The 27360-nt window shown below is 31.8% G+C and overlaps 1 protein-coding gene across 3 annotated transcripts in view; it reads right to left on the bottom strand.

Annotated features, from left to right (window-relative positions):
* Positions 1-2212: 2212 nt before the first annotated feature.
* Znt77c (Zinc transporter 77C) overlaps positions 2213-27360 on the bottom strand; it is a 30779-nt gene continuing 5631 nt past the window's right edge. Inside the window, exons 1-8 of one of the 3 annotated variants that reach the window (XM_072009079.1) lie at positions 23541-23629; positions 13296-13488; positions 9965-10090; positions 8960-9258; positions 5815-6056; positions 4939-5117; positions 3948-4034; positions 2213-2891 (exon numbers count right to left, since the gene is read on the bottom strand). In XM_072009079.1, the coding sequence (XP_071865180.1) occupies positions 2472-2891; positions 3948-4034; positions 4939-5117; positions 5815-6056; positions 8960-9258; positions 9965-10090; positions 13296-13484 (1542 nt within the window). In that variant the 5' untranslated portion in view covers positions 13485-13488; positions 23541-23629 and the 3' untranslated portion in view covers positions 2213-2471. Of the gene's footprint in view, positions 2892-3947; positions 4035-4938; positions 5118-5814; positions 6057-8959; positions 9259-9964; positions 10091-13295; positions 13489-19802; positions 19826-23540; positions 23630-27360 lie in introns of those variants that run through there. The other 2 variants (XM_072009077.1, XM_072009078.1) reach the window with 2 other exon arrangements.

Here is a 27360-nt window from a genome sequence, read left to right as displayed (position 1 = left end):
GTTACTGGAGACGGAGGCGATCCTTTCGACCTCCTCCATCTCCCTCATAATCTCCGCCCCGAAATCAACGGTCGTGAAGCCCACCTTCGTCCGCGACAGATCCGCCACCGTCTCCAGCGGCCGAGGATCGATGGCGGAGGCGGCCCCTGTGTCTGTGTCGGTATCGGTATCCGCCCCGCATCCCGCTCTCCTCCTCTTCCTCTTACCGGGAGTGGGCAATAGCGCGGGGCCCGAATCCCCCGTGGTCGTGCTACCCTGAGATCCTCTACGTCCGGCGCCCTCGCCAATGGCGGTGGCGGTGTGGTCTGTTTGCCCGGTAGTCCTCCTATATGTCCGCTTACCAGGCGCGCTCGTAATTGTCGAAGAGGAAAAACACAACGACATTTCGTCATCGGACCTCTCCCCTCGGCCGCCGCGGTGCCGCAACAGCCGCCCATCACGAGAAGGTCCCGGGTTGTTAATGGTTACCTTATGTCCCTCTGGCATTCCCCGGGACCTCATCGGTTGCCTCTCTTCTTCACCAGACGCCTGAACGCGTCCGGGGGCCTGGTGGTCCACTCCCGGACGGCCACGGTTGCTCGATGACGACGCAACGGGGCCCGCTTTACAACCCACGGCTGCGCCGATACTGAGGTATCCCTCCCCTGCACCGTAAACTTTATTTGTTGTTATCTTCGTCATGTCCATCATATTTTATTTTATATGTGTTGGCCTGGTCATCAACGGAAGTTGCAGTCCCGATGCCACTCACTCTTTCGCACCCCGCGTCGAACCAAGTCGGCGCGGGGTGACAGGGAGCCCCACAAGAAGGTAAGGTGAGTGGTCTTGACAGGTGTGGGCCCACCAACTTCTCTGAAATTCTCCGCGCCGGATCGGCGGACTGATAGGCGCTTAGGCATCGACCAGCCACCGCTTAGCTATAAGAGAATATCAGATCCATCGGGATTTCTCAGGGCGTGGTCCTACACTCTGAGAACCCACACTTGCCTCGTGCTCCCCGAGTAAGTTAAACCTAACCCCAACCTAACCCTAAACAACCACTGTATGTCCTTGTCAAGATATTTCCAACTATCTAAGTTGGTAGCGTTTCGCACGCAACAACTTCACATTTTTATTCATTTATGAAAAATTTGGGGATTCATAAATGCACAGAATACACATAATATTTAAAACACATATACATATAGTACTCATTATAATATTTATTACATAAAAAAAATTTTTTTTGTCACATATCTGTTTAGTTACATTTATAAAAAAGAAAATTGATACATAATTACATAAGATACATAATATGCACATAAATGCACATTAATAATAATTTATATATGCACATAATATTGCATAATATGCAATAAGTGCGTAATATGTACTGATATAACAATGATACAGATGGGCTGCTTTGTATAAATGTACAATAAATAGCAGTTTGGTAATTTTCAACAATAAAGATGTCGTTATGCTTAGATACAAACATATCGTAAATATGTCAATGTAAATTATATCAAGTCATTAGGATACTTGAAGATTGTCTCTCAAAAGATAAACTAATCGATTGCAATTTTTGTAGATTTAAGAACTTCATTACTTGGATAAATGATTAGTGAAAAAAAGTGACTTAATTTCATAAATTTATTTGAATGTATACAGAGATATCATATAAATAATGGTACATTCCAAGTTAAATTTAAACAAATAATATTTATAACATCATTACATCATTATAATATTCCTGGTACTTTTCAGTTTATGAAAATACATACTCAGTGGCTTCTAAGTGCTTCTTTAGTACTAGTTTCCAGTCTTTCTGTTCATATTGATAAATGAAAAATGAAAATGTATGCAAATACTTTTTTCAACCACTGTAAATAACCCTCTTTCATTCTATTGAAATATAAAGCAAAACTTAATATCGATTATTATCAGAAACACTACAAACTTTTGGGGAAGACTAGTAATATTTATTAAAATATTGTTTCTGGAACGTAGAGTGAGATCTATTTCGCTGGAAACTTCCTCGCACCTCTATATATAACTCGTTCGAAAATCAACCTTGATTGTTAACATTGGGTCATTAGGGCCATAATGGTTTAAAATTAGATCATCTCATTTTTAAATTTCTAATTCCATCCTAATTTATTACTCGTATTAATATTCATCATTAAGAATGTAAAATATACAATTAACTTAATTATTTTATCATAGTTATCTATATTAAATTAAATTTTATTAAATTAAATTAATTAAAAAATCATTCAATTAAAAATTCAATATATCAATTAATCCCGTGGTGTACATTCTTCCAGTTATTCTTGACCGAATTATATTTCTAACGTTAAAAAATGTCTTCAGTTTGGACACAATACACAGATCGGTGTGCAGGATTTCTCATTCAATTTTACATTAACTATTTATCAATATGAGAGTACAATTGAAATATGAAAATTCGCAGATTCCAACAGAATTAAAAGTTAAGATACTATCTCTAAATTCTGTTCATCGTGACTCGTAATACACGAAACATAATTTCCATCGTTAACATTTACTACATTTATCGCATAAAGACTGTTATCAATCGCTTTATCTTTGTTATTGTATGTAGCTTCATCTCTCTGCTGACACGAACTTCCGTCAGGCAGATTTTCGTTCGATTGACATGATTTTGAACCTTCTTCGTCATAGATAGTAAACCTTTTTAGATCGATGTTTGTGGAAGCTGGAATAACTTGCTTTTTTTCTAGTTTCTTGTTTATGGATTGTGCTTGTTGTTTGGTTGATAAGTCTGAACAAGAATCTTCGATGAATTTTTCTTTGGAGCAGCATTGAGATGAACTGCAGTGCTCGCCATGACAACGTATTAAGCAACCGGCTTTTTCCGTATTTGGTCTCAACTGTTAAATTAAGAATTAATAAAATAAGGAAAATAAGGTAAAGAAGATTCTTTTTGTTTTTTACTTTAGTGTTAATTGCTTGGGTATTTAACATATCGTAACAATGAACATAAGATAAAACGACAATATTTTGTTAATCAGATTTATAGAAGAAAAAAATATAATGCTCACACACATAAAATGGGAATGGCATTTTCTTTTTATTCATTCTGAATCTATAAAAATCAACATTGTATGGAGTTGTGGCACTCTTAATGATCTTTCAGTAATCTCAAATACCTAAATCTTAATTACTTTAAGTTACGACATTTTTGTGAAATGATATTTCTACTATAATTGTGTCACTTGTTAATTTTAGTATATATATATATATATATATATATATATTATCTTAAGTTACGATAATACTTGAAAACTTTTACTATATGGTAAGATTAATCGATAGGAAATACGAAACAAAAATATTTAATAGAAAATTTCATCAAGAAAGAAATATATTTTCCGGAAACAAACAATAATCATTTATCATCGCAAGAATAAAAACGTTCATTATCAACGTACAAACTTACATAGCTATTTTTGACAATATAATAAACATTCGATGTAAAATATATTTATTCAAAATATCCATACTAAAAATTATCATAATTCCTTGGGACAATTTTCTGAATATCGCTCTTTATGTTTTTGGCTAATAAAAATCATAATAATTCATCGAAAGTGCTATAAACTACAACCATTAACAAATAGTTGTCGAAAGTGACACAACTCAAAATATGAACCATAAGTGTCGAACAATCCGTAAGAGAATGATTTTTTTCACTTAACCACGAAAATTCAACATTTATGTGTAGTTCAATAACTGGATTAATAATTTGGCACTATGAAAGTCACAAATATGCCGAATTATCGTAATTTTAACATATATATGGATATAATATATAATCTTGTAGATATCTAATATCAATTTACATTTTACATTATATTTATACAAGTTTGATTTCTTAATATTCTTTTTTACAATTCACGCCTATTTAAAAATATTTGCTTACATACCTTATAAAATTCCGGCTGTATTGTAACTTGAGTTATTCCTATCTGTATAAAAAAGGCTGTTACTTCATCGGTAATACTGGCATAAACCTGTGCAACAGTGTTATTCCTTATTCAATACACCCACTAAATGCGGTAAACTAATGATGGGATCGAATTCGGATATGGACCAATTCATCCGAATCAAATCCAATACTAAGACTTTGCTCCATAGAATTGAATACTACTAGTAACATGCAGAGCGTCCTCAAAATTATGATACAACCGGACGGGGGGTGGTTTTACATGCAAAAATAAATCGAGAAATGAAGAATATTTTTTCATTTCAGGTTTCGTTTCCGAAAAAAATGATCTCAAAAATTCCTCAGATATCCGTGCATTAACTGCTTACGAGGTATGATACCCGTGTTTCTACTCGTGTTTTTATTATTAAAGATGCACAATGTCGCGATTTTATAATAGTTCGTCCATTGTAAGTAAGGTGCTTGTCAAATATTGGATCGTCGCAAATTGATTTCGAAGCTTGAAAGGACTACTTGCACCTTCCAAAAATCTACTTATAACCACTTCGATGTTCGAACAAATCGAATCCCTTACAAGTAGTAAGAAATCATGAAAGTCAAAAAGGCATTACTAGGCTTTATTAGAATTTCATTAAATTCTTTTAACTAGACAAATTTCCTAGAAATTATAGGCAATAAATAAGATTCCTATAAATTTTATTTGAACGTTTGCATTTGTAACAAACCGGGAAAATGAATTTAAGCGAACGGGGAATTTCTGACAAAGTGCTGGTATAGTTTTGGGCCTATTCGAGTAGCGTTTGACTGTACATGAGAGTACTTTTTTTTATTTAGTACCAGCCAAAGTACTCGTAGGGGATTCGAATCTTTCACATTTAGGTTCAAGTTTAAAACTTGAAAAAGTAGCAGTTATTGGTTAGTGATCGAATCTACTTGCGATCTACTTGAACCCATCATTGCAGGAAACTCACCATTGGATCCAAGAATATGATGTGAACCGTAGAGATTATCTTCTGCCCTGTTAATTGCCAAACATGTAAGTCGTGCACGTTCACGATACCAGGAAAAGCTTCTAGTAATTCCCTCTTAAGAGAATCAATGTTTATGTGATTAGGGATTGTTTGCAGCAGTATCAGTCCAGATTCTTTCACTATAATAACAATTTGCACGCATGTCATGATTAAATTAAAAAGTGCTTTGCTAGAAATTGGATTAATTTTGAATGGAATAAAAATTGAATTAATCAGTTGAATCAATCACGATAGTTAATGTGAATATAATAGAAATGTTTTTGTAAGACAAGAAGAAATATTCTTTAATTTAAACAGAGTCGAAGTATGGGACGATTAAAGTATTTAAGAGTTCAATATAATTACTACACCCAATTCTATGTTGTAACTGAAGTATGTCAACAACTATTTCTTATTCCTTTATCCTTGTCATGAAACGCGAGAAAATAAAAAAAATTCTGTTTGATACTCAAACTTCAAAGTACTGCTTCTAAATTTTTAATTTTTTAAATTTTCGATATTTATTTTTCATTTTACTTCATACACACACGCGCGCGCGCACGCACGCACACAATCACACTTATTCTAATTAGAAATCTATTTGTTTCTCTGTTCAAATAAGCAGGATGATCAAAATCATGTTAATCAGAATCGGACTAAATGCCTTATAATCGCGTAATTTTTACCCATTTGAACGATAAGTCGAACATAGAACCAAAATATTTCCTTTCGAAAAAGCTATGTGCAAATAAAGTTTCATTTGGAAATATTTATTATATCTAATATTACCAATCTAACATCTTTTCGGTAATTCTTTATTTACATTTTAATACTTACTATATGAATAGCTAAGTGCGAAAAGTGAAATGGCTGAAATAATTGCGAAAAGCGGATCGATGTATTTGGCCACGTTAGAATCGGTAAAATATACTAAAATGGACACGAGAATAACAAAAACACAGCCCAAAGCATCACGACACGTTTCTCGTAGACCTTGGCTTTTTGGTATACCCAAAGGACTTCGCCTAGTTTGCGAAGATAACTGTTCTTCACCTTCTTTCGCTTGCTGCGAACTGTTTCTAAAAATAGACAACGCATATCTTATTGTTAGTTTCGGAAATCTTCTATATTTCTTTTGAATTTGGATTAACCAAGAAAATATATGTATATAGTAAAATCATAATTAGAGTGCAGATATTTATGCAAATTCATATTTTTATGAACATAGTTTAAAAAATGGAACCCAGACGGAAATTTATTTTATCCACTGTATCATAACAAATATTACACACAGGATATTTCATGTATTTTTGCGTATTTCGTGCATTTTTGGATTTCTCCATAAATGCAAAGAAATTTACGGTTCGGTCATAATATATTTTTTCTAAGTTCTCTATCAAGCATTGAAGAGTTCGATGACGTACACAAATGCTCAAAAGTTTCGAATACTATATTGTTCACAATAAATCTATTTCTATAGTATATGTCTATATATATTTATATATGTATAGCGTCTTTCGTAACTAAGAAGTATATAATTCTATATGGACAAACAAATCTAAAGCAAAAAATAAAATCTTTTCGAAAGAATATAATATATATTTTCGAAATACAATGATTTTACTTTTCATAATCATAAGAAAAAGGTGTAATAAAATATTACGATGTATACAAATTACTTTTGCTTACACACTTGTAGAATTATTTTGCTACTGACAAGCGCTTTACCTTGATCACTTTTTAATTTTTTAATTATAAATCAAATTAAGGGACCTCTTCTAAACTTATGGAAAGACTTCTGACTCTAATATAACTTACATAACATTTAAATAGTAAATGTATATGTCGGAGATGAAAGGACACCGCCCCCCCCCCCCCCCGTTGGAATTACTTGGAAAACCTCAATATTGTAGCATTTACAAAATAACCCAAATACAGTCATTCGAAACTTGAGACAATAAGTTTAGGCTCAAGGCGACAATCGGTTGCCGAGCGTAGCCACGGTCACGGGATGAACGTTCCACCTAACAGAGATATGAAGTTGCATAGCTTTCCTTTAAAGAATTGGCCGTACCGACACTTGACAATAAAACATCCCAACGGCCCCGTGACTCGCCACACATAGACCCCATTCTTTGGGTAAGATGATCGCCAGATGCCGATGCATCATTCACAGTTTATGTTCAGATAGCCTGAGGAACCGCTACAAATCTTAGGATTTAGTTAACTAAAGTCCTTCAGATTGACAAACAGTCTTTATTCTATCAGTCCGTAAATCTGTCACCTATTGCGGGAAGATACGGGAGATCTGCTTTCCTCACGTACGACGCTTCCCGCTAGGAACTCTCTCTCAAGGGCGGCTAGCATCCTTTTCTAACCGCCAACATAGAAATTAACCAATTAACAGCAACGTCTATTTCCCTCACCCTCCGAGCGGAGGCTTTCCTCGACGAATCCAATGATCTCGTGCAGTGTCGTCGTGACGGAAAGTCATTCCCTTTCTTGCAGTCTCATTAACCAGATACCTAGTGTGTTTGTACGATCGGTGGATAATCCACGTCTCAATAAAGAGTTAGTCAAGCGATCCTTGTATCGAGAGGAGTAAGTCGAGTCCGACTTAGACGTTGAAGCAAAGTATATCCGTTATCCCGTGGACCGTGGATTCGTCATATCGAACCTAAGGTCATTGTCATTAGCGTCTAGTTACCGCGGTCACTTATCAATCTTGTAACATCTATACCTGTGTTAGTAAACGCTACCTCGATTGTGCGACAACGATAAATAATCCAGGTAAAGATTCATTACACGCTCCTAACCCAAGTCCTAACGCCAACCCGACATATATGACAGCAATATAATAAATAATGAAATATATAATTGCTACTTTCTTTAGTAGAAAATTTAAATTTATAATTTGTTAATCTATTTTCATTTTTTTATTTGAATTCTACTGTGTAAAAACATGCATTTACGTAAACATACGCAGTCTAATTATACTGTTCAATAAATTTTACTGTTTTTTCGATTTTATAATCTTCAATAGATGATTCCTCCACACTTCTGTAAGCTAAACACAAATATGCAACACGTTTTTTTCTTAGAATCTACAGTTTTCGAAAAAATCAATTTTGAAAAAAATTGCAGATTTTCAACTTTGGAGATATTTTGCACTTGTAGAGTAAAAGCTATACAATTGCATTTGGGACGAAAAAATGATGTAGACTCTACTAAAACGCGCCATTTTTTGCTTACATTTCCCAATTTATTCCAAAAGTTCTAGCAAAAAATCTAACCATAATACGCTATAGAGTAAATATTTTCGTTACGAAAAGTACCAAGCAAAACTAGAAAATCATGTTTTGTTCCCAATATAAAAGCAAAGCAGTTTGACGAAACAAGTGACAACAGCAATGGTACTGAATGTTGGCGTATGTCTCGCCCGCCGTTCGGCCTAATGGAACCGATAAACGCGCACGGTCCTTAACCGCCGAAATTGAGTACCATTGCCGTCGCCACGTGTTTTGTCAAACTTCTTCGTTTTTACACTTTTACGTTAGAATCAAAACATAATTTTCTAGTTGTTCTTGATGATTTCCTGAACCAAAATATCTTATCTATCACGGGCTAATATTGGGTGCGTATTAGACGCCCTTTCTGCATTGACCATTATTTAAACATATTTAAATGTTTATAATGCATTAACAATATATATCATTTTGTTCAAAAGAGTCCACAGAATATTTTCATTCTAAGCGCAATTCGGTAACTGCCACTCTAACAGCACAAAACATGTCCAAAGTTGAAAATTTGCAATTTTTTTCAAAATTGATTTTTTCGAAAACTGTAGATTCCAAGAAAAAAAAAACGGTTTGCAGATTCTTGTTTATCCCACAGGTCTACAAGAATCGTCTACTGAAGTTTACAAAATTAGGTACGTGTTGAACAGTGTTATCATATGACATGCAGTTAAAATATTACATACCGTCGTAGTATCACATCTCCATTCATTGTAACGTGGAGAACAAGACCCTGATTGAAGGTGTATCCTCCAATTAGTATGTAACAAAAAGCATTAAGGAGGATGCCACACGCGCCAATTGTGAGAACAGGCATTGGATGGTGCATTTCATCCAAATGATCTATATGCACCAGGGTTTGTAAAGCTTCGACCAACAAAGAAAAGCAAAAAGACGCGAGAAAAACGCAACAAATAAGCATCGTAACGATATCTATTCTCGCCCAGCCAAATGTATTCTTCATCCTCCTATCCGATCGTGATTGCTGAAAAGTAAATTTTTTGTTCTTTCACGTGTTTTTTAAATATAATTTAATGAATAGTTCTTCAAGTTTCGATCGTGCTTTTAATTATGTGTTGTAGTTTGTGCCGACTCCGATGTCTCGCCAACATTATAATTCACTTCTTTGGAATAGATCTGGAACAGTTGTTACAGGTGAACGCCAGAACAGGAAATTAAACGATAAGGTCTGAAACAGTTTCTTCCAGCACAAAGTGAGACAGACGATTAAGAACACGATCGAAATCTGGAAAACCATAAATATATCATCCAATCGTCATGAAAGACTAAGATCTAAATAATATTTTAATAATGTTTAAAATGATAGGGGATAATAATTGGAGCCTTGAATTCTAAAATGGAATAGATTCACTAATATTTTGAGAAAATTAATTTTCTTTAATTCATTGTATTCTTCGTAGATACATCTTTGTCATATTTATATTTTTAACGTGATTACATAACCATCCTTTTAAAAAAAAAATCTTGATAAAATCAAAAGTTGTTTTGGAAATCATCGAATAATTTATTCTTTTAATAATTTAACAAACCAAATATTTATTTTTAATCACTGTCCCAATCTCACTTTTGAAATCTTTGTTTGCAAGCTTTTCGGTGTGTTGTATATATTTCTGTATTAAATTTTCAAAGCAAGAACGACCTGATTACAAATTGAATTATTTTATTTTTACCTTTGTTTTCGTCGATAAAGATGTCGTAGAACCGCGTTCATCGCCATTTATACAAATTACTGAATTTCGTAAGGAACTGGAAACGCTATTTTCACTGTGACTGATGCTGCTTTGACGATGACTATACTACAAAAAAGAAATATGTTAATACTTAAATTAATTATTATTCTTTATAAATTAAATAAAAAATAATAAATATTCATACTGAATAAAAAAATATTTTAAGATACTTTCGAAATAAAATTCAATACAAAGTTCTTTCTCATTATTGTTTATTTTTATTAATAATAATTGTCGCATTTACAGATTCAAGGGAGGTACAGAATCAAGAACAATATGAAAGAATCAGTATTTTGAGATGTAACGGAAAATACCAGAAGATAAGGGCAATAACTACTTCAGACTAATCATCTAAGAAGGAGGAAACAAAGAACCAAAAACTAATGGCGAGGTTCAGACGTGCAAACGAAGAGTAAGGAAACAAATTTTAGTTTGAAAGAGATAGAAAGAAGGTATAGACTGTACGAGGGAGAAAAAGAAATTGTAGAGTACTGAAGAAGTAGATGCAAGGAAATGAAGACAGAAAGAAGAGAAGGAGAGAGAATATGTATTAGAGAAATGCGGTTCAAGAAAGGGCTGGATAAAGAAAATAAATAGGAAAATAAAGAAAAGGGAAAAGGAGTAGAGAGGGTAGGAAAGTATGGAGAGGAAGCATACGAAGAAGATAGAGAATGAGTTAAAATAACTGATAGAGAAAGAACCATACAAAGGAAAGGAGTGCTGTACAATGCGATACTAAAAATAATAGGAATAAATGGCGAACAAGACCATAAATGATTTAGGTCTCAAAACAAACAATTATATTTACTATATGTAGACGTATATAGGTTGTGTTAAATTACTACTATGTTTTAGAGTTATATGTAAGCGATTTACCGATAAAAGCAAATATAAGGATGTAAAACCAAAGCCCCTCAAGGCCCGAAAGAGCAAATGAGCTATCAATAAATGATATTATCTGTTGATTATAATATAATAATAGAAATATGAAATTGATAAGAATTCTATAACTTATTGTAACTATTACTTTTTATAATGATAAATCACTAACATTAATTTATTTCTAATTAGTTTATATAGTTGTAAATAATTGTGCTCTGAATTATAAACATTTGAAATCTAATTTATGCTTTCTTAAACAAATAAGTTAATCGTGTACCTTATTCAGTTTTGTAAGACTTGTTTTACAAAGTAGATAACATGCATATGTACGATTAACTTTAATTGAATACAAATTAAGATTTTTATCATCACGGGAAATGATAACGATAACACAATCTACTCTCGTCTATTGTAACTATGTACTCTACGCATGTTTATACTAGATATTATATTAAACGAAAAATAAACTATATCAATTTCAGACATTTCATTCTGGAACGCTTAGCGTAAGCGGTTTTGACCAATCACCAGTCAACTTTAGGCAATTATATTTATGACACACGATTTTTTATCGTTTATTCAGTTTGTTTTAATCGTTGTTCCCTTTCTACTTATAATTTTTTCCATATTTTATATTAACTATTTATTTTTGTAGTATATTTTTTAATGGTATTTATAATTTCAAGTAATTCTGAATTTTTTTAGTGTATAATTTGTAATATTTTGTTACAACGAAAATAGAAAGTGAAGCTATATCTGTTTAATTTATAATAAAATATTATTAAAGGGAACACCTATATTTACTTATGCTATCTCATAAAAAAGTTTGATAATTGTAGAAGCAAGTTATATGGGAAGAGAAACATTTTGTTGAGTTTTGCTATAAAGCACAGATCACGAAATTTTAACTAACTCATAAGGACAAAAAAATTTTCTTTTGCATTTTTATTCTTCTTATTCTTTATTAAAGTAAATAAAATTATGTCAATTACCTTTGGGTATTTTTTGCGATGTCATGTTCATTTTGCAAAGTTTTGAACCTTTAAGTTTTCTATGAAAGCATAACGCATAAACACCTGCAGTCTAATTATAACTAATCTACTATTATTTTTTAAACATACATTACCTAATTAAATTAATTGCAACAATCAGTAGATAAATTTTTATGATATAACATGAGTGATGAATACACGTGTTTTGTTTAATAATATTTACCAACTAGGTTTATTTTTGTTTTAATGAAACATTATAAGTTATACGCTAACGAAATTTATGATTATTAAAAATTATTATTAATTAATTAGTATAAAAAATAAAGTAAATTGTAAATATAAATAAGAAAAAAATTTTTTTAAAAATTTGAAGATCGAAAAATCATGTGCATCATCGTGCTATGATAAAATTAATCAACTTCTTTGAAATCAAAATCTTTTAGTGTTTTTCTTTTTTCTGATAACGAGATAACACATTTCTGAAGCATCAATCCAATGGTACAAACACACGTTAAGTTTTTACAACAAATTCAAAATGTTACCGATTTGATAAATAAGAAAAATGAAAAAATTATTAAAATAGATTATATATGATAAAGAATAGAAAAAAATGTGTTATTCAGAATGTAAAAGTAACAACATAATAATATGTTTAAAACTACAAAAGACTATAGAAAATTATTATCGTCGAATCAAATAATATTCTGAAACGTAGAATTTAGTATGTTACATATTCATAAAACAGAAAAAAATGTCTTTTTAAAGCGTACAAATATTCCCAACAATGATAACAATACAAGAGAACATCGTTCCAATGGAGCAAAGAAATAGAATAAAATTAATACGAATATTATAAAATCAATATTGAAGTTTCGATACTTCGTCATAATCCTTCTTAACATCGAATACATATCATTAGACTGCGAATACTTATGTAAATTCGTATTTTTACAAATATAATTTAGGAAATAGAGGATACATAGAAAATTGTTTTATCTATTAAATGCTATAGAAACTACTGTACGTGTATGTGTAATTTATTAGCATTATACATTTTTGTATATTACATGTATTTTGTGCATTTTTTGGATGTTCGAATTTCTCATAATTGTATAAAAATCCACAGTCCATATATGTCATATATCATTTCCATTATCATTCAATATTGTAATAAATCTCTTGTTCCTTAATACAATTGATAAACATTGCAACAGAATTTAATGGATAACATTGACGCGGCAAACTCAAATCAAAAATCAATTCAAACTTAGGAGAAAGAACATTTCATATACACGATATGTTTGTTGTTTATATGAAATTTTCTTAATTATAGTTGATAGTTGATGATCGTCAAAAGGAATAGTTTGATAAGTTGGATAATTTATGGTGAAACTTACCTTGATGGAGGCGATACAACCAACAAGTGCTATAATGTTGCATAGCATGTGATAGGCATTGAGGAGTAACGTGAGCGAATGAGTCACATGACTGGCGACCATTTCGACGATAAAGAAAGCGGTGGTGAAAAACAGAATCAGGTACAATTGGACGGGCTGCAGTCTTCTGAACCATTCTTTCACGGCCATGATCCTGCAGCAAAGCCACACAGTGAACGTTCCTACTTTATCTCAGATACTGCACACGTACATATAGAAGAACCACAATTCCACGGTTCTATCTGCTGAGAGATAGGATACCGTTGCTCTATTACTTTCTCTTATAATTAGAGAAAAATTGCATTTTTGTGCAATTATGTAATATTTGAATGCAAAACTTCGCGAAATCTACATATAGGATATGCAAAAATATACAGATTATACGTATGCCTTAATACTTTTTTTTATACAGAGTACAAAGATCCATTGATCAATGTAAGAAAAAGTTAGTTCTATTTGAGAGATAGAAATAGTTCTTTAATATTCAAAACGTCTCCGCTTTCGGAATGAACATTAGGCCATTCACATTATTCGCAACCATTTGATTTTGCCTAATGAAATGTTGTCTATCTTTTACCATATCATAGCTATAGTTTGTTCCCGTTATGGAATACTCTGTATAAAATATCCAAAGTACAAATGATACTCATTATAATATTTAATAGTAAAACAAATTTCTGCTTAGGTTCTATCCTTTTTAATTGTGATCAGAAAAATTTGTATTTGCATGAATATCCACACTAATAAAATATTATACTTATAATACACTATATATATAATATATTATATATATAGTATAAGTATATATATAAGTATACCTAAAAATATACTTATATATATATATACTTATAATATACTTATATATACACTTATAATATTACAATATACTATAAAACAACATACTATAATATACCTACTTATAATATAATAAAATAGGATTACATATTTGAATCACGAGTCTCGCTCGGGCAACCGAGGCGAACAGATGTGTGTAAGCAAACGTGTGCTCCAGTCAAGTGATTCAGAGAAGTGCTACGAATAGTGATAGTGACAAACAATGCAACAGCAGATATCAACGATCAAGATTGCAACCAATGGAGAAAAATATTACATAAAAGGGTCATCAGATTTACCAGGCTTACAGCAACAACAGCAAAATAATAACAACCAAAATGATATGGAAATAGAAGAAATGGAAGAGCAGCGGAGACAGGAGGAGTGCAGACACGACAACAAAATAAGTTACCAGGACGAAAACTGGAAGCTAGCAAAGACTAGCAAAAAACGTAAAATAATTCCAGACACAAATGCTGCAGGAAACCCAGATACAGGAAAGCAGCGATGGCTGCAAGAATTACCTTTAAGAAACTCCTTCAGCTCACTAACGGAAGAAATAGACAATGACCCGACAAGCAAAACCACAACTAAAACACCTTACATATCAAAACCACCACCAATATTTGTTGAGGCCCAAATAATAGACCCGCTTATTGATCGACTAAACAATGTAGTCGGGAAGGATAACTACACAATAAAACAAACAAAATTAGAACAAGTAAAAATTCAAACAAACACCCCAGAAGTTTATAGGAAAGTGATAAATGAACTAAAGGAAAAAAATGCTATATACCACACGTACCAACTCAAAACAGAAAGGAGCTATAAAATAGTTATAAGAGGTTTACATCCAAAAACTAACACAAAAAAATTAAGTGAAGAATTAGGAAAAATTGGCCATGAAACAAGAGCAATAAACAATATGACAAGATACGATACGAAGCAACCATTGCCACTATTCTTAATAGAACTGGAACCCAGAACCAATAACAAGGAAATCTATGAAATCAAAAAAATACTAAATACAATTGTAACAGTGGAACCACCACGCTACAAAAAAGATATACCACAATGCATGCGGTGTCAACAATACGGACACACAAAAAATTATTGCAACAGAAGCCCGGCATGTGTTAAATGTGCAAAAAATCACCTAACAATACACTGCCCATACACAGGAAAAATAGAACAAGTTAAATGCTATAATTGTAACGGAAACCACCCAGCCAGCTACAAAGGATGTGAAATAAGGAAACAAATACAACGTAAACTGTTTCCTCCACTTCGCAACAGATCACACAATGACCATCAACCACAACAAAGTATAACGGATAATGAAACAACATTGAAAGCACAACACGAACTAAACGCTATAAGCAGAAACATAGATCCCCAAGGTAAACGAAGCTACGCACAAGTAACTAAAAACATTAGCAAACCAACGCTTACAAACAATCAGAATGAAAACAATAACATCGAAGACGTTACAGACATCAAAGAAATGCTCAAACAATCCATTAAAGGTATGGAAATGTTAGGAAAAATGGTAAGTGATCTAAACACAATACTAAGACAACAAGCACAACAAACAACAATCATGTTACAACTACTCACTAACTTGCTAAGTAAAAAATAGAGATGGACATTTTGAAAATAGCAGTCTGGAACTCCAATGGCTTGCAACAGCGAGCCCACGAAACTAAAATATTTTTGTATAAAAATAATATTGATATACTACTTGTCTCAGAAACACATTTCACCCTAAAAAACTACATGAAAATACCGTACTACACCATATACGATACCAAACATCCCTCAGGTAAAGCACATGGAGGAACTGCAGTAATAATAAAAAATGACATCAAGCATCACTTACATAGTCAAACAAATCAAGAACACCTACAAGCAACCACTGTCACAATACAAACCAATGACAATTACTTCCAGATGTCAGCAGTACATGTACCTCCGAGACACAAAATGACACTTAAAAAATGGGAAGAGTACTTCCAATCCTTAGGCGACAAATATATAGCGGCAGGAGACTTTAATGCAAAGCACACATTATGGGGTTCGAGAATTAGCACGCCGAGAGGTAGAACATTGGAAAAATACATTAGAAGCAGCAACCTCAACGTACTATCTACAGGAAAACCAACGTACTGGCCGACAGACCCCAATAAAATACCTGACCTGTTGGATTTTGCAGTAACAAAAGGGCTAAATGTAAGCAAATTAAAAATAGCAACCAGCCTCGAGCTTAACTCCGACCATACACCAATTATAATAGAATATACAAGCAAACCACTACTTTATAACAAGTCAGAGTCGCTTTGCAATAAAACCACCAACTGGCAAACTTTCAAAGAGCTGATCGAAAACAAAATCAACTGCAATATCCCGTTGAAAACACCTGAACACATTGAGCAGGCAGTAGCAACTTTGACAGAAATAATACAGGAAGCAGCGTGGGCAACCACCACCTATGAAACAAATAGCAGGCAATCAAAAATTATTCCGCAGGACATCCTAGACAAAATCAGGGAAAAAAGAAAAGCGAAAGCAAAATGGCAAAAACAGAGAACACAAGAAAACAAGAAAAACCTAAATAAACTTGCAAAGGAACTAAAGAATAAAATAAGGGAACATCATAATAACGAATTCTCAAAATTCATCGAATCACTATCCGCGCATGAGAATACCGACTACTCCCTATGGAAAGTCACTAACAAAATTAAGAAAACAGTAAAAACAATCCCAGCAATCAGAAAAATGGACAACACATGGGCCAGAACCAACGAAGAACAGGCAGAAGAATTCTCAAAGCACCTACAAAATATATTTTCGCCGTATGAAATTAATAACAGCATCCCTGGATGGCAAACAAATGAAGAAGTGGAAAATGCCAGCAACACAACTGATAAACGCTGCACCATACTCAGCACAACAGCGCAAGAAGTTAAAAACTTAATTGAGGCAACAAAGACAAGTAAAGCACCAGGATTTGACTTGATCAATGGGAAAATCTTAAAAAACCTTCCCCCAAAGGCAATAAGACTAACAACGATAATATTTAACGCAATTCTAAGAATACAGTACTTTCCTACACTATGGAAAATAGCACAGATAGTGATGTTACCCAAACCAAACAAAAACCCACATCTAACTGCATCCTACAGGCCGATATCATTACTACCTGCGTTTTCCAAATTATTAGAGAAAATAATATATAACCGCTTAAAACCAACAATAGAAAAAGAAAAACTAATACCGAACCATCAATTTGGATTCAGGAATAAACACTCCACAATAGAACAAATGCATAGACTCGTCAATGAAATCTTACAGTCGCTTGAAACAAAACAATACTGCACAGCACTCTTTATGGATATCGAAAAAGCATTCGACAAAGTTAACCATGAAAAACTTCTTCAAACAATCAAAAAGCAATTTCCAGAACAAATCTACAAACTACTCAAATCTTACTTAAACAACAGAACCTTTGTAGTAAAAATAAATGATGCATACTCTGAAATTAAGGACATCAAGGCAGGAGTACCACAAGGAAGTGTCTTAGGACCAATATTATACACACTATACACGGCAGATATACCAACAACTGTCAACAGTAAAACACTGACGTTTGCGGACGATACGGCCATACTATTGAGGCATGCAAATCTAGAAACGGCCGCCGCACTACTACAAGAACACACTGCAAAAATAGAAAAATGGCTGCAAAACAAACAAATAAAAGTGAACACCAGCAAGTGCAACCACATAACATTTACACTTAGAAAAGGAAAAACACCAGATATTCAACTGAACGGCGCCCACATAGCACAAACAAAGCAAGTCAAATATCTGGAAATAAATTTAGACACACGCCTTACATGGAAGCACCATATAAAATCAATAATAAACAGAATAAGTGCAAAAAGGAAGCAGATGTACTGGTTAATCAATGGAAAATCTAAATTAAGCACAATGAATAAACTAAATATATACAAAACAATAATCAAACCAATCTGGACATACGGAGTCCCATTATGGGGGACGGCAGCAATGAGTCACATAAGCAAAATAGAAATAGAGCAAGCAAAAATTTTAAGGACAATAGTTAACGCTCCATGGTACGTCAGAAATGAAGACCTACGAAAAGATCTAAAAATTCCAACAGTCAAAGAGGAAATCGCTAGATACGCAAAAAAGTACAAAGAAAGACTTGCAGCACACCCAAACCAGCTGGCTGCTGAAACAAATAAAACCAAAATAGAAAGAAGACTGAAGAGGAAGCATCCCGCAGACCTCGAAATAGAGATGCAATAGGAAAGCTAGAAGATGGAACCCCGCTGGGGGTAACCATCCACATGCTATATTTTATTTATTTCTATTTATTTTTATTTTTTTATTTTTTTTTATTCTTTTATTCTCTAAGCTATAACATTTTACCAAATGTCCTTCTGGACAAATTGTAAAAATTTAATAAAACAAATAAAAAAAAAAAAAAATATTTGAATCACCTCACTGCCTCACATACACTGCCTCACAAAAGTATTTCAACACTTATCATGTTTGTTTTGTGTTTATATTATGTGTATCATATAGAATATTTTGAAATTTCATTAATACTATAATGGGCAGATTACGGATATTTAGGCAAATTCATACTTTGAGAACTTAATAAAAGAATATAAGGTAAATAGAGATTAATTTCTCCGACAAAATATTATATTATATAGCTTTAGCTATAGATATATTAGATATTTAGATACTTTTTACTATATGTGTATTCGGCAAATTTTTGCACCTTGACATTTTCTATAAATAAATAAATATTCGTAGTCTAATCGCGATTATCACTATTACACTGCTATTACAACCAATTTGAACATGTGCAATTTCAACATTGAAAGTTACGAGATATTTATCGCAAACAAATATTTAACAAAAATTTAGAATACAACATGAATATCTATCTTGAGTATACATATATAGGACAAATGTCAAACGTCCTGCTAAATAATGCAGTTTATTAAAATAATTGATTGTTTAAACACTTTTGTGATTTTTGCTAAATGCGTACCTATATTGAGGATCATAATACAAATTATATGTATATAATACTCGATATAAGTAACTGTCGCGTCGCTACGACTTTTCAAGCACTTCTAATAATCTGGGAAAAAATTTTTTGATTTATCATTTTGATATAAATTTTGTTAATTAGCTTTAATTAATTGGCTACAAATTTCAATAGAAGAAATTTCCAAAAAATTGTTTTGATAATATTTGTTTTTGTCAAGCTCATCTTGACTTTTTAAAATAAAGCTATGTACTTTCTACTACATATTGTTGTAGCTGATCTTAAGACGAGTTCAACAACCTACTATGCTATGACTTTGGAATGATCCTGAATCTTGAAATCTCGGCTTCATCGAAAGAAATATTATCGTTAAAAATTATTTTAATTCGATCAAATTACACATTTCGAAATGGTGAGCATCAACAAGAAAAATGTAAATCATACCAATATCACAGAAAGAGCGTAAACGGCCTACAGAAATAGACAACCTTGTTTAGTATGGTATCAAATCATAAACGTTTAATGAACATTGGTTGGGCACTTACAAACCCATTCCTTGGGCACCGCGGAGCCCTGAATTGTTACCGTTAGATTTTAGATTGTTATATTTATTTATTATTTTCGTTTCGTTAACACAGTAATCTATTTAAAAAAGAGTTCATATTTCTAACATTTTTCATTATTATATCTCAAAACTACATAGTTACATGATTATAAAATATAATAAAGGTATTATATTATTTTTATTTTCCTATGAAGAGCATTTTTATCTCCATACACATTTCATTTTTATAATATCAAATGCTTGTAGTCATATGAAAATACTACTAAATAATACGAAATTTAACATATTTCGATCCAATTAATTTAATATAATAAACATAATGGTGTGCAAATATTTTTCGTAATCAATGTTAAAATCGCTTAAATAAAAATAACATTGTAAACAAAGTACTTTGACATAACAGGCACATTCATTAAGATACAATAAGACACTTCACAGAATTCATATTTAAAGACCAGTTTAGAAAAATAGAAATTAATTTAACTCTTGCACTGCAATGTCTGGATCCCTTTGGATAAATCGGCAAAGAACGGAAGTTGTTTATGTTAGAATAATAAGAAGCCAAACGTATCTCTAAAACAGATTTAACATCGATATTTAATGTAATCTCAGAATTTTATCTCCGAACGAACCTAGATACTGTTTCCTGTGTAGTTGACCGAGTCGTCCGTCCTTGGAAGATAGCCATGTTCCGTATTATTTTGACAGTAATAATTTCAACATATGTTTCCTCTCTAACATACACAACTTTTGTCATTTATCGACTAGTCCGAAGGGATTCAGGCACTGCAGTACAAGAGTTAAATTAATTTTTATTTTTCTAAACTGGTCTTTAAATATGAATTCTGTGAAGAGTCTTATTATATCTCAATTGCTTTCCTTGTCCCTTATTCTTACATTCGATATATTCACAACAAAGTGATCAAAAATCAGGTAAAACTGGTCAAGTTGTAGAAAGTTATCGTCAATTTTGAAGTACTGGGTGGAGGAAAATGCTTAAACATTAAAAATGAAAGTTAGCCAATGAAATAAAAAAAGAAGCTCAATGTCTATAAAAATGTGAACCATTTCATTGTATTAAAAAAAAAAATTACATTGTAATTATATTTCAGGTGACCGTCTTCTCTTTATTATAATAAATTTAAAATCCTTCGGCAACAACCAAACGGCCCTATGTTCTCGCCTAATTCTACTTCTACTAACAGCTTATAGATGGCGAACGACATTTGACTGTGTAGTAAGCGTACATGTTACACTGTTGCCATTTTCATGTGATATATTCTGGCGAGCGTGGGTTCCGAGTTAAATGGATAATCCGCACGTATTAGAGGATGTTATTTCATGTTACCCATAGTCACGATAACATTGCGTCATGAACAATAATTGAAGCTCTGTTCGAGCAATCTTTCATAACTTTAAGATGTACGAGTATTTAGTATTTAGTAAAAAATAATACAAACTCGATTAAGTCCCAAATGTTATTTGTAAAAAAGTCCACAATAAATAATAAATGTTTATAAAAATCACAAAAATTCACTTTCAATACTTGTCAGATTGAAATATTTAATTTTTTTAGTTTTTATACAAAACGATTTCAAATGAAAATTCGTAGACACTTTCAATTTATTATACAATAAAATATCGAATTTTTTTCATTTACACAAATTGAAAACTTATAAACGAGAATTTATATATAATCCTCATAATAACTTATGTTTATAAAGTGTCACGAAAATTCGATTGTAATCGAAAATTTATACAGAATCTTTTTTAATTGTGATGTTTGTAAAAATTACGAAAACTAACTTGCAATTCACTCTAAAACAAAATATTCAACCTCTTGAGCTACGGAAGACAAAAATAGAAAATTCGCTTAGAGTGTTCCTAATTTTTAGAATGTTGTCTGTACATATAGTAATATAAAACTACATTTCAGAGGTTTGGTGAATGCAGTAGAATTTGATTATCGTGACACCATTGTTTGGATAATTGAATTTTTCTTATAATCCAATAACATTGTTTTGATAAAACTATCACTATACTAATATATGTATATTCTAATACGTATACGTGGATTGTGAGTTGTTAAAAACAAATTGTGCTTATACTAGCATATATACATTCAATATGTACATTTAAATATACATAAAGTTAGGAGAAGTTCATCTACACCTAAACAAACTACACAACATTTATTACAGGTTACAACTAAGTACAAATATTACGTAACTGGAGTATTTGAACATTGTGTTTTAGAGTACATAATTTACAAATATGTATTTAGTCAAAGTCTTAAATATAAATAAATGATTTCCAATATGCTTTTAACAGGATTTGACAGCAAATAGAAATGAAAATTTAACGTATATCTATATTTATATTTAAGAATCATGAAGAAGAAACGCAAACAAGCAAGCCTGAATGGAAAGTTATTGTCAAACTGCATAAAGAAGGAAAATTATGGCTTTTCTAAATAGAAGTAAATCAGATATACAGTACACTACATAACAGAAAAGTATTTACAACAGTGATAGAAATATTGTAAACGTGTAAATCACAATTGGACATTCTAGATGTTGAAGGTAATTACCGAGAGTAGAAAATACAGCTTTTTATAGGATAATAATAAATGATAAAAATCCATTTATGTAATAAACTTTAACAAGGAGATGCCTGTACGATAAGAAGAAATCAGCAGCTATGCAGAAAAATACAAGGAAAGAACGGCAATACATCCAAATCAGCTGGCTGCTGAAGCGAGCAAAACTCTCATAGAAAGAAGACTAAAAAGAAAATACCCCACTGACCTCACTAAAGAAATAAAATAGTCAAACTCGAAGATGGTATCCCACTGGGGGTAGCCATTCACATGTTATTTAGCAATTAAGTTAGAAAAATTTACCGAATGTCCAGCTGGACAAATTGTAAAGTACAAATTAAATAAAAAAAAAAAAAAAAATTAGCAAGGAAGACAAACTGCCGTTCGATTCGAATGATTTCATTACTCACTATACGCATACACTACATTCATACACTCCATTATACACAGACTACACTTATTTAAACAAACGATTCTAATATTCCTTTTCAATATCTCCAAAATATGTTTGGTGTTCAGAAATTCTTTAAAACTCTCGATTATTCGCGGTAAGTGACAGAAATGTGCATCTATCACGACTGCAAACGACACAGTCGACGGATGTGGTCGTCACACTCGTCATACGCGCGATACCGAAAGAAAAACATAAAACACGACGCGTTGCCAAAGCCACGTGGTCGAGTTGTCTTCAGATGGTTTGACAGATTGGCTTCAAATGAAACATTAATTATCGAAACGTCAATTAATGAAATATTTGGACGTGGTCCGAAATGAGAAAGATTGAGAAATGAAAATAAAGAATGCACAGATACATTGATACATTTAAATCTAAACATTTTTACTCTCACTTAATATATATTAAAACTATTATAGTATTAGGAAATATAATTTTATTTTATTTAATATTATATTATAATTAGTGTTTATTTTAATGTTTATAATGTTATGTTATATATTATATGTGATATTATAAAATTGTTCGAAATATATATAAATCATACGAAACAAAATTATTCGATTATCTAAAGAATGTGTATCACGACTAGTTCGGATAATCAAGGATTCTTCTACAATATGAAAACTCGACACTCCGCAAATCCACACGAAATAAAGATTTACCGTCGCCTTCAATCGAGTCGATCAAGCACTCCACCACTTCTGTCCCCTCGAACCACACAGCTTGTTATGCTTTGTGACGTACGCTCCGTTGTGATAACGGACTTGAACGGAAAGAACCACTGTATTCCTACTTCAATGAGGTTATTGCTTTTTTCCTGGGGCCAAGTAACCTCACGAGCGAGAAGACGAGAATGAAAAGATTCACCAGATGAAATATTCATAATGGTGTAGCATTGGATAGATGGGTACGTGACAATATATTGTGACTCACGAAATTATTTATTTGAACCAATTGTATATACTTCGGATATATCGTTTATAACTTGAAAATATGTAAAATACAATATTCAAAATACAAATTATTTATTATTCTATTAGAAAGTTAACTAAAATAGAAAATTATTAAGAAATAATTTATTTGATCTTAATTAAGGATCAAAACAATACTGTTCAATAAATTTGAACTTCTTTTCGATTTTGTAACCTTCAGTAAATGATTCTCGTACACTTTTGTGAGATAACACAAATCTGCAACACATTTTTTTCTTGGAATCTACGGTTTTCGAAAAAATTAATTTTGAAAAAAATAGCAAATTTTCAATTTTGCGCTTGTAGAGTAAAAGCTATGCAATTGCATTTGGGACGAAAAAATGATGACTACTAAAACGCGCCATTTTTTGCTTACACTTCCCAATTTATTCCAAAAGTTCTAGCAGAAAATCTAACCATAATACGCCATAGAGTAGATATTTTCGTTACGAAAAGTATCAAGCAAAACTAGAAAATCATGTTTTGTTCCCAATATAAAAGCAAAGCAGTTTGACGAAACAAGTGACAACAGCAATGGTACTCGATGTTGGCGTATGTCTCGCCCGCCGTTCGGCCTAACGGAACCGATAAACGCGCACGGTCCTTAACCGCCGAAATTGAGAACCATTGCCGTCGCCGCGTGTTTTGTCAAACTTCTTCGTTTTTACACTTTTACGTTAGAATCAAAACATGATTTTCTAGTTTTTCTTGATGATTTCCTGAACCAAAGTATCTTATCTATCACTGGCTAGTGCTAGGTGCATATTAGGCGCCCTTATCGCATTGATCATTATTTGAACATATTTAAATGTTTATAATGCATTAACAATACATATCATTTTGTTCAAAAGAGTCCATAAAATTTTTTCCTCCCAATTGCAACTCGGTAACTGCCACTCTAACAGCACAAAACATGTCCAAAGTTGAAAATTTGCAATTTTTTTCAAAATTGATTTTTTCGAAAACTCTAGATTCCAAGAAAAAAAAAAACGGTTTGCAGATTCGTGTTTATCCCACAGGTCTACAAGAATCGTCTATTGAAGCTTACAAAATTAGAGACGTGTTGAATAGTGTAATTAGTCATTTTTGAAATTCTTACTGGAAAGGTTTCTGAAAAAAGGTTAAATTTTTATTAGATGGAAGATAGTGATCACTAAATCTTAAAAAAGCTTCTCGACAAATTAAATAACTAGGTACAAATTAATAATTTTTAAATATTCTGGTTACAAATAACCATTATAAATAGTTAAAGTTTATTTGCTTACCACCAATTATTGTCGATGACAGAATATTTTTTTGGTAATATTTGGCCGTCGTTGATTTTTATTAGCATTACTGATATCTCGAAATAATTAATATGTCGAAAGTAAGACATAATTCATTTTTAATACGTTTCTAATATTCCTATATTCCTATAATTGAAAACGCCATTCATTCTAATTTTTCACATTGTTTTTAAGGAAACTAGTTTCCAGGTACTCTTTAATTTGGATTATAATTGTTATGATCCCTGATTTAAGCACTTCCCATAAAAGTTTTATGAATATATATATTATGAAATTTTAAAAAATTTTGCACGACACACATACCAATGTACTCATGAAAGTTTTCTATACTAAATAACCAAATACTTTCGTGAGTCATTCTATGTATATTCAATGGGTTCAATGGTTCGTACAAACGTGTTTAGTCATTTTGCCAATCATTTCTATCGGCAAATTATTTGCCCACCTATTCTCTGAGAGATAATCGGAGAGCTTTCATGTGAACAGTCACAAACATTTCGCCCCTTTACGTACACTTGTGTACTTAAATATAAAATGTTATGGTAAAAACCTTAGTTCTACAATATTTCTTAGGCATTTTGAGACATTATCATTCATTCATTCATACACAATTCATTCGTTTTCGCATTTATTAAGATAAAAGAAAGAAGAAAAATATAAAATACAACGTTACAAAAACTACATATACATATCATATCAATATGAAATCGTAAAAGTAATAGGCTTAATATGTATTATATTAATATCTATAGCCCCACCCCTCCCTAAGTAAGACTCAATAATGTACTTACAATCTCCTTAATACTGAAAAAATTAAAGATTTTATAATGTCTAATGTAATTTTATCTGAAGAATTTTGTGAATTAAACATTTTAATTTTTGTAACTTTTCTAAGAAATAAATTAATAATAATAATATTGATATGCAAGTGTAAATAATTTTGTGGTGAAGCGCATTTTTAGTTTTTGATAAATAAGGTAAGCTTTCATAACTGACTATACATGTATTCATATAATGACTTGTGAAAGCATTTGAGTATTTGCTATAGAAACTTTTATGGATATATGAAATATATATATTATACAAAGTTTTCTGAAATTTCATTAATATTCCTCGGATATTTATGCGAATTCAAATTATTATAAATAAGTAAAACCAAAGAAATATGATCTAAACATCGAGATTTATATCATTCTCTAAATATCATAACAAGTGCTTTACTTTGGGTACTTTGTAGATGTTTATATATATGTAGACTTTAAATTTCCCATAAATGCATAAAAATCCGCAGTCTACTGATAGAATTTCACAATATTTTGTGTCAAAGACATAACATACCCGTAAAAAGTTTTTATAAATCTCCAAATACATACTTCCGTAAGTCACTTTATATCTGCATGGCTAATGAGTATGCTTGAATAGCGAGACGTATAGAGCTCGATCGCTTTTTTATTTATACATTTTTTTCGATTATTATCGTTATATTTGACTTCTTCATAGAACTTTTTATTACATTTACAAATACATTGTTAGATCTAATAAATTAGTGCTACACATATGAGATTTTACTGAATCCTTAGAGCTATAATTTTTTTCTTGTATTAGTCTTGCATCTTGGTTCGTTGTCAGGATATTTATATTTTAGTTATATTCGAATCCTGTATGATTTTTTATTGTAACTTATATTAATATCATACATACTTGCTTGATTACGGAAACTTGTATTTTCAGTTTTTTTCGGTAATACTCTATACTGTTAGGCCTTTTTCACAATTCTTTGATTCTTCCACTTAATTTTCTTTGCTTTCTATTAAATCTTTGTTGATATTATAATCACATATTCCTTCATCTAAACGTATCTAAAGTATCTAAGAATTTTACAAATAAAATAATAAGAACATTTTCGTAACAAAGAATATACAATAAATATATTGTAATACAGAAATATAATCTTTTCATGGTGGCCCTAATTACGTCAATAAAGAAAGGACAAAAAAAAAAAAAGAAAAAACGATAGTAATAGAGAAATACAAACTGATATTTTTAGCTAGTTTAAATAACTAACAAATAAATTTCTCACATCGTTTTACAACAAAAAGAGACCTTTAAAAAAGCTCAGGGGTATGAAAATAGGGGTTTTGCCCATTAAAATGAGTCTAGGTAGTCTGTTGTACGATTCTTTTTCGTGGAATTATAGCAATTTAAATATCGACAACATCTTGATC

Source organism: Bombus fervidus, chromosome 8, assembly GCF_041682495.2.
Source record: "Bombus fervidus isolate BK054 chromosome 8, iyBomFerv1, whole genome shotgun sequence".
NCBI lineage: Eukaryota > Metazoa > Arthropoda > Insecta > Hymenoptera > Apidae > Bombus > Bombus fervidus.
Note: the sequence above shows the minus strand (reverse complement) of the source record. Positions and strands in the feature narration are given on the sequence as shown.